At 41.1% G+C, this 9,816-nt stretch overlaps 1 protein-coding gene across 1 annotated transcript in view; it reads left to right on the top strand.

Moving 5' to 3' along the window:
- Positions 1–4,462: 4,462 nt before the first annotated feature.
- Positions 4,463–9,816, top strand: part of auh (AU RNA binding protein/enoyl-CoA hydratase) — a 41,652-nt gene continuing 36,298 nt past the window's right edge. Inside the window, exons 1-4 of the mRNA XM_084105537.1 lie at positions 4,463–4,733; positions 5,098–5,165; positions 6,695–6,782; positions 8,605–8,691. Of these exons, the coding sequence (XP_083961663.1) occupies positions 4,514–4,733; positions 5,098–5,165; positions 6,695–6,782; positions 8,605–8,691 (463 nt within the window). The 5' untranslated portion in view covers positions 4,463–4,513. The remainder of the gene's footprint in view (positions 4,734–5,097; positions 5,166–6,694; positions 6,783–8,604; positions 8,692–9,816) is intronic.

Genomic DNA, 9,816 nt, shown 5'->3' with positions numbered 1-9,816 from the left:
TTTCATGGTGATATCTAAAGGTTAAAATTTTTACCCTATTCGCGTAAGAAAAAGAATGAATAGGCGTATGAGGGTATTTCCCAGAATTCGGGCCTATTTCTGTCCACAGGGTGTAATTCTATTAAAAACTAATTAAATCTAATACATTTTAGCACCACTAATTAGTATAAACAAAAACAAGCCTAGACTTTTTTTTATGGCTGCTAATGATTTTAACACATTTTATTGGTGTTTTGTGGTACATTATCTGTGTTTTGGTGTTGTCCGCCACCAGAGTTTTCACATGTCGTGCCATATCTCAAACATTATTTATTACAAATTAAAAAAAAATAAGCAAATGAATTAAATGTTACCTGAACTAATAAACTACATGCACAGATTAAGCATATATCTGCATTTTGTACTTTATTTTGCGTAATTTCTACCTGTCCCATGGTTTAGCCTACTTTTTTTTTTATCAAAAATGTATTTGGTAGCCATGGTAACCTAATATCATAGTGGAGCACATGGATTTCAAGCTGCAAGACTGATGCCTTTATGTCCAGAAAAGTAATTAAATCTACTCTTTATTCTTTGTGTTGGGCATGTACACTTATTATGCGTCATTACCATATGTGTTGTATTTCTGTATTTTTAAACATTTTTGGATTATTTTTTATCACTTTAATAGTTAAAATGGTGTACATTACATGTAGAAAGCTAGCTACACTTGCTTAGTCATCATCATTGCTAGTAAGGCTAGTTTTTTGACAAAAATGTAATTACCAGCACATTACAGCTTGTGCTGGTAATGACAGGTTGTGGTGGTGATGACGACAGAGAGAGATATCAGAGAGATATCGTAGAAGAAGAGAAACAGGAAAATTGAAATCTGTTTCCCTACTGAGCACGCGAGAACACAGATGGAAAGGTAATCAACAAAGGAAGAGAGCTAAGGACAGAGAAAAAAGAGAAATAGAAAATTATCTTTCAATGAAAAGTCCTCCAGGATCTCCTGATATCCATACAGTAGGTGAGGGCAGACAAAAGGCAAGAGGGACCAGGGCGGAGCAGGCAGTGCAGGCGGCCAGGGCGGAGCCGACTGACGGGGGCGGAGCAGGTGGGAGAGGAGACCAGGGTGGAGCCGGAGAGCCGACGAGACAGGGCGATGCAGAGGATCTGGAGGGACTTGGCGACACAAATGGCTCTGGCGACTGAAGCGCAGGCGGGGATCCAGAAGGCCACGGTGGAGCAGGAGTGACCGAGGACCAAGGTGGAGCTGGAGGGAGAGAGGAGCTCAACGGAGCCAGAGGGACGAGGCGAAGCCAGAGGAGGGTAGTCCCAAGGCGAGGGCAGGGCGAGAAACGACCAAGGCGGAACCGGGGGGACGAGGGAGCCCGGCGGAGCTTGTGGACTGATGGGCCACGGCGGAGATGAGGAAGGCAGGAGCCACGGCCGAGCCAATGGTCCGACAGGCCGCAGCGGAGTCCGGGTCGAGGAGGTTGGAGGCGGAGACCGGCTGACTGGCAGTGGTGGAAGAAGGGTTGAGAGGAGGCAGATGGGAGGAGGTGGGAGAGGGAGGCTGGGTGGGAATTCAGATGCAGGCTCGGGGACAGAAGATTCAGAAGACTCAAACGGACTGACGTGAAGTGTCTCTGGCTCGGTGGACACGACGTGAACAGTCTCAGGCTCGGTGGACACGACGTGAAGATTCTCAGGCTCGGCAGGACTGGCCTCTGGAAGGGCGGTCTCGGTTAGACGAGATCCAGGAAGGGTGGTCTCGGCGGGACTAGACTCTGGACTGGGCGTGGCCCTGTTCACAAGGAACACAGTTCATGTTTGGTCTTCCATGATCAGATTAAACTATGTTTTGATATTTAAACAGATTACTAGCTGGTGTTTTTTTTGGTCTGAAGTCACTTAGGCTCTTAAATTACAATAGCTTATGATCAGTGATTTGTCATCACCGCAACAAACTGTCATTACCAGAACTGCAGTGTCATCACCATCACCATACTTATTTTTGCCAATAAATTATGTATAAATTACAAAAACATCCTACAATTATATATTTCTGACAAATTGTTGGACAATCTAAATGATAACCGTATTAAAAAAGTTTTGATATATGGCATTCACTTAAAATAAGCTTATATTCCAAGCCAGGATAGATTGATGAATCAGAAATTAAGATACTTAAATGACTATAATTCATCTTGCAAGTAAAAATCAACAATCCCATTAAGTTCAAGATAAAATAGATTGTTATGTGAAACCACAAAATGACACACTGATGTGTAAAACTTAAAAGCACTGATTTATCATTTAAGTTTTATTTTTTACATATATTCGATGATGTGATGGTAATGACACATTTACTTGACATAGTTAAGAAAATGGCAAAAAATAATAAATTCCCTTATCTTATGGTCTCAACCAAGCTCATAACGTCACTCCTGACTTAAGGACTGATAATTTGATGTATACCAATTAGTCAAATTTGGAATTTTAATTTTCAAAATTGCAGCAACCCAGTTCGGCCCTTAATCTGAGAAATGCCCATGCTATATTTGGGTCTTTTTCGAAACTTTCCCCTAATGGGACTTTTTTTCCTTACACAGGACATATTGAGGATACAAAATCAGTTGAGTTTGCTTCTGTTGCAATTTGTTCAACCTTTTTTCATAAAATGACTGGACTATACCCAATAATGCATTATCAATACAGGCTTCATAGTAAGTGTTACCTAAATGTTTTCAGCATATGATATAATTTTGATTTTATAGAAATGGAAAATCGATGTCCTGTTTGATAATCAGGTTAGCGAACTAATGGGCTCAGACCATTTTCAGTATATAATCATCAGTAATGCTTATTAGTGATGTGTCATGCGCAAAAGATGCGGCTCTGAGAGCCGATGCTTTGTAGTGAATCAGAAGAGCCGGCTCGCATCGAGTGAGAGCCGGCTCCCAGTTTTTTTCCTTTCTCTGCTTTCCTCAAGGCAGAACTTTGTTTTGATTGGTCAGCAATCGCATCGCGGCCAATCAGATGTGAGGATATGGGATCATACCATTATGTAAAAACAGAGAGGTGGGTGAAGCGAAGCAGCACTCCACTGCAAGTTAACGAGTCGTAACAACGTTAAAGGGTTAGTTCACCCAAAAATGAAAATTCTGTCAGTAATTACTCACCCTCATGTTGTTTCAACCCCGTAAGACCTACGTTCATCTTCGGAACACAAATGACGATATTTTTGATTAAATTTGAGAGCTGGATCACTTCTCCATAGGCTTATAAGGGATTGAAACTTGCTGGCCCAGAAAAGTTATTAAAGAGATCGTTAATATAGTCTAAGTGACTACAGTGGCTCAATGTTAAGTATATCAAGCGACGAGAATACTTTTTGTGCGCAAAAACTAACAAAAATAACGACTTTATTCCACTATTCATTTCCTTCTCTCTGGGCCTCGAGTTAGTTCACGTAGTGTTTTTGCGCAGCGTGTCTGTGTTACACGTCACCACGTAGGCTCACTATTGGCCGACGCTGGTCATGTGTGTGATGCGTGTGTCGTACAACACTGACACGCTGCGCAAAAACACTACGTGAAAAGACTCGAGGCCCAGAGAGAAGGAAATTAATAGTGGAATAAAGTCGTTATTTTTGTTTGTTTTTGCGCACAAAAAGTATTCTCGTCGCTTTATATAGGATCCCTAGGTTTAAAAAACTTGCATTCAATGACAACAGAGCTGTTTATTTGCTGTTTTGTTGTTAATTTGTGCAATAAATGCATAAAAACACTGCACATGAAAGGGTTTTCAACACACAAACCATTAATTTTTGCAAAGTTATGGTAAAATAAAGGCCTACAAAAAATCCTAAATTAAGAGCCTTTCGGGAGTCGAAAGAGCCGGCTCTTCTTTGGGAGCTGAGCCAAAAGAGCCGGCTCTCTGAAAAGAGCCGAACTTCCCATCACTAATGCTTATGTTTGTGGTGGTGGTTTTCAACTGGCTTTGCATCAGGAAACCAAACTTATTTTGGACATCATGCTGAAACAACACATTGATTGGTTCTTCTTAAATGTAAACAAAATGTATTTAAAATGACAAAACCCATTCATTTCCATTGACTGCACAAAATATCAACAAAGATAGAATAGGTCATATTTGGGGGGCTTAAATATTGAAAACTTCTGCTTTGCATAATCATAAGCCAAATTGCATGTGATGTTGTTGTGATAAGTTGCTTTGAATAAAAGCGTGTTAAATGAACAAATGTAAAAGGCAATAACAAAAGGTGCACAAGTCTTTATAAATGTATTATTTAAATTACATATAGGCTATATATTTTTTTTTTTATTATTATTATTATTATTATCATTTATTTTTTTTACCTAAAGAACTGTGCTGAAGTTCATGACGCCTGGGGAAATCCAGCTTTTCTCTTCAGAGAAATCCCAGTCAGCAGTCACGTGACCTCCGAAACACGTGACGTCACTCGCACAGTTCAGAGTTGAAAGTGGAGGAAAGCTTCAGCATGGCGGCTTTAGTGAGGTGCAGAGTGCTGTTTCAGACTGTCCGATGTCAAACAAGCATTATTAGCGGCGTGTGCAGGTCGGACGGTGTTTTGCATACATTTCTAACCGAGAGGGCGCGTTGTGCGCGTCACGCTTTCAGCGGAGGTGTCCGACCGCACAGCTCCGGCGTTCAGTCTGGAGATGACCTGATCGTTAGACACCTGGACGGTGAAGACTCAGGTAGACAACCAGATGCAGGCACTGATGATCACAGAGGATACGAGTCTAACCTCTGTCACTCAAAGCCCTTTCTCTCTGCACTGCCCCATAATTCAACGGTGTCAGTGCCTCTTACTGCAAGTGGCAATCATTTGTCCTTGAGTTTAACATCTTCTCATTAACTTTACCCCGACATAACATATTTTCAATTAAATGTTCTAAACTTTTTATATATATATATATATATATATAGAGAGAGAGAGAGAGAGAGAGAGAGAGTTTCTTGTCACTTTCAGTTTTCATGTCACTTGTTATAATTTTTCCCCCCATAATGCTGTTCCTTTTCCTGCAATTCTCTGAAGTCTGACTGTTCTTGTGTTTTTAGGGATTGTTGTTTTGGGGATTAATCGCCCTGAATCTAAAAATGCCATCAGCAAAAATCTTGTTATGATGGTGAGTATTTGTAAAATATTTGCTCGAATGTAATGGATACAACAGTCGGGTTCGGGAAGTAAAAACTCCTTTCATTTTTCCCATTAGTAAATAGATTTTGAACAATAACTTATAAACCTTTATAGACAGTCTTACTGTGAGCTACGAGGTTGTTCATCAATAGTATTTGCTTCTGTTGAAGCTGTCAGCCCACATTATTTCAAACTTATTTTTTAAATAATCATGTTTAACAGTGAAATTCCTGGTGAAGATCGACATTACCTATAATGCTGTACAGAAATTTCCACCAATCAGAGAGTCATAAACAGCAACACAGCAAAATAGCTCTTTAGCTCCGCCCACTCCCACTAAGCACTGTGAATGACGTAATGGAGCCGACCACCCTACGCTTAATTTTGCAATACGCTTAAAATATACTGTATATTTTATATGTTTTTAATTTGATTATGCAGTTCGCAATGCTTCGTGGGATTATAGTTCTTTCCCTTACTAAAACTGTAAAAGCCGCACCTGTCAATGGCTGGTGACGTAAGAAAATTTACCGGCAATAAATATTTTTCACCAGTCACCAATTAAACATGGATTAATCCCTATTAAAGTTACAAAACTTACTCAGAGTCAGACCGAATGCACGAATCCATTATACTGTTATGCTGATACGTTTTCTTTCTCGGCTGTGTACGATCACTGTTTACGAGGATACTTGCCAAGACGGGCATTTTGACATAATTTTGATTGAACTGATGTTTGTTCAAACACAAGAAGATTTGAAAGAGAGCTCAATTCAGTATTCGCACTGTCTGGGACGTGGATTTTACCGACCAATGGCTGATTGACACTGTTTCATATACTCACCAACACAGACTATTACTCGCATTTGTCGACTTGCCCTCACAGCTTCAATTATACTTCGTTTTCGTTCTTTCTGAGATAAGGTGTTTTAATATATTATTTGTTGATATCATTTTGATTTATTGTCAAAACACAATTTTAAGCAAACTTCATGAGTTTATAGCGGTGGCTGTTTATAATAAACTCACATAAGTGAGCAAAGAAATCTAGACAAGTATCTTACTCTTACTTGACACTGATATTAAAATGGCCAATCTTCGCAGTTTCCGCGATTTGGCTCCATTTTTTTATTTTATAATGTTCTTTTTTCGTCGGATATCATCCATATTGAAGTTAAATGAAAGCATGCTGAAGATTGGTGTGCAAACGGTGGGTCAAAAACACGTGAGGAGAAGCGTTCGATTTCTCAGAGGACCGCTGAGTTCGCCGAAAAACACAGACTTGGCAGATTCGGACGGGATTAAAATCACAAAGTGCGTCTGAAACATGAATCCCCCCAGCCCCATTCGAATAGGGCTAATGTTGAAACTGTACCAATTCCTAGAGCACTGGAGGCCCCGTTAGACTCCATACTGCAGTGCCCAAATGAGGCACAGATGTTCACAGCGTTTGATTGGATAACGATTAAGAGCTATGGCCTACATAATGTCCCCCTTTTTGTGATTCTTTTTTGCTAGATGTCAGAAGCCGTAGAGTCATTGAAGAAGAACAACAAAGTGCGTACTGTAATTTTATGCAGTATGGTGCCGGGAATATTCTGCGCAGGTATGTAGCCATTAAAGTGATTCATGCAAGTTGTGTACAAATTGTCAGGATTTGATGTTGGTATGATATTATTATTGATTACACAGTATTGGTTAGATAAACAGAAAATAGACACATCGGTAGAGAAAGTTATTACTTTTTTGCTGAAAACAAACATTGCCTTCAGAATAATGTGAAATAGTGGATTGTACACTATTAAAGGGTTAGTTCACCCAAAAATGAAAATTCTGTCAGTAATTACTCACCCTCATGTTGTTCCAACCATGTAAGTCTTTCGTTCATCTTCGGATCACAAATTAAGATATTTTTTGATGAAATCTGACAGCTTTCTCACTCCTCCATAGGCTTTCAGAGGGACCCAAACTCGCCGGCCCAGAATAGTTATTAAAAACATCGTTAAAATAGTCCAAGTGACTACAGTGGCTCTACATTAAGTTTATCATGCGACGACAATACTTTTTGTGCGGAAAAACAACAAAAATAACGACTTTATCCAACTATTAGTGTTCTTCAATGTGGGCCTCTGACGAGAGTTCACGGGAGCGCCAGGACGCATGCGCCAGAACTGAGATTACGGCGTTCTTCTTCTACTATTACTTGTTACTGGCTGCTCACTCCTTGGGAGTATTACCGCCATCTACTGTACAAGATGACGTCTCGACATTGCCGGAAGCGCAAACCGGTCTGTTTATAAGCAGAGGAAGACACGCGCTGTATGTAAGCTATTGAATTCGACACTTATTGTGATTTACGTCTCGATGTGATTTAGGTCTCGATGATGTCGGGACGTCATCTTGTACAGTAGATGGCGGTAATACTCCCAAGGAGTGAGCAGCCAGTAACAAGTAGTAGTAGAAGAAGAACGCCGTAATCTCAGTTCTGGCGCATGCGTCCTGGCGCTCCCGTGAACTCTCGTCAGAGGCCCACATTGAAGAACACTAATAGTTGGATAAAGTCGTTATTTTTGTTGTTTTTCCGCACAAAAAGTATTGTCGTCGCATGATAAACTTAATGTAGAGCCACTGTAGTCACTTGGACTATTTTAACGATGTTTTTAATAACTATTCTGGGCCGGCGAGTTTGGGTCCCTCTGAAAGCCTATGGAGGAGTGAGAAAGCTGTCAGATTTCATCAAAAATATCTTAATTTGTGATCCGAAGATGAACGAAAGACTTATATTGTTGGAACAACATGAGGGTGAGTAATTACTGACAGAATTTTCATTTTTGGGTGAACTAACCCTTTAAGATGTGGTCATACGGATGGGAATGTGGGACAGCAAAAACACAAGAACATGCGGAGTCTTCTGCTGCGTGCAAAACTTAGAAAGACATTTCAACACAAAAAAAGCATGCAAATGTAGAATCAAACTTAAAATGGTTTACATGATTAGAAGAAATGTGACCGCAGCTTTAGAACACGTTTATTTATTAAAACAGTAAATTGGGTATAGTAAATAAATTTAGATTCCTTTTGTTGGTCTATAAATTTAGTTCTAGTGCATTTCCATTGAGCTGTCTGTCAGTGAGTCACCAGATCATCTCATTAACACTGATCAATTGTTTCCAGTTGTTTATGACATGCTTTCATAAATCCATGTCACAAACTCATAACTCAAACTCACAAAACTCATGCAAACTTCTCCTTGTAATCAAATTCTCTTTAAATTTGATAAGGCAAAATGCATTTTAATACACACAAAAATACTTGTGTGGTTACATTTTCATTACTTTTTGCAGTAGAAAAAATGGGATTGTACAATACAATAACAATGTACTTATACAATAACACAAACTTGCATTAACACACGTTTGTCTGAACAGGTGCAGATTTAAAAGAAAGAGCAAAGATGCACCAGAGTGAAGTAGGACCTTTTGTTACTAAAGCAAGGACACTTATAACAGAACTTGGTGAGTTAAACTGCTGAAAACATTAACACCAAACTTGAGAATGTTTGCTGTGTAGAAAAATATTGATGCCTCAGAATTATTTAATCTCAGCAATTAAGTTATCTCATTGAGAGATTTCCATACGCAGTCACATTTTGGGTCATTGTGTAATTGTAAAATGTACAGTAAGTACCTATAGCCGAGATGAATAGTGTTTGGAAGAATTCGATTAAATGAACAAATTGTCATCCAATCAGCACTAGGGGCGTATCCACTCATGATGGGGGAGGAGAGAGTCAGCCAGTCAGCAGTAGGAGGTGTGTCTGCTCATGATCGGGGAGGAGAGTCAGCCAATCAGCATTAAGGGGCGTGTCCTCTCATGATGGGGGATGAGAGAGAGTGAGCCACTCAGCAGTAGGGGGCGTGTCCAATCATGATGGGGGAGGAGAGAGTGAACCAATCAGCAATAGGGGGCGTGCCCACTCATGATCGGGGAGGAGAGTCAGCCAATCAGTATTAAGGGGCGTGTCCACTCATGATGGGGGAGGAGAGAGAGTGAGCCAATCAGCAGTAAGGGGCGTGTCCAATCATGATGGAGGAGGAGAGAGTGAGCCAATCAGCAGTAGGGGCGTGTCCACTCATGAAGGGGGAGGAGAGAGTGAGCTAATCAGCATTAGGGGGTGTGTCCACTCATGGTGGGGGAGGAGAGAGTGAGCCAATCAGCAATAGGGGGCGTGTCCACACATGAAGGGGGAGGAGAGAGTGAGCCAGTCAGCAGTAGAGGCCGTGTCCACTCATGAAGGGGGAGGAGAGAGTGAGCTAATCAGCAGTAGGGGGCGTGTCCACTCATGAAGGGGGAGGAGAGAGTGAGCTAATCAGCATTAGGGGGTGTGTCCACTCATGGTGGGGGAGGAGAGAGTGAGCCAATCAGCAATAGGGGGCGTGTCCACTCGTGATGGGGGAGGAGAGAGTGAGCCAATCAGCAGTAGAGGCCGTGTCCACTCATGAAGGGGGAGGAGAGAGTGAGCTAATCAGCAGTAGGGGGCGTGTCCACTCATGAAGGGGGAGGAGAGAGTGAGCTAATCAGCAGTAGGGGGCGTGTCCACTCATGAAGGGGGAGGAGAGAGTGAGCTAATCAGCAGTAGG

Source organism: Abramis brama, assembly GCF_963993115.1.
Source record: "Abramis brama genome assembly, chromosome: 25".
NCBI lineage: Eukaryota > Metazoa > Chordata > Actinopteri > Cypriniformes > Leuciscidae > Abramis > Abramis brama.
This window is presented reverse-complemented; position numbering and strand designations above follow the sequence as displayed.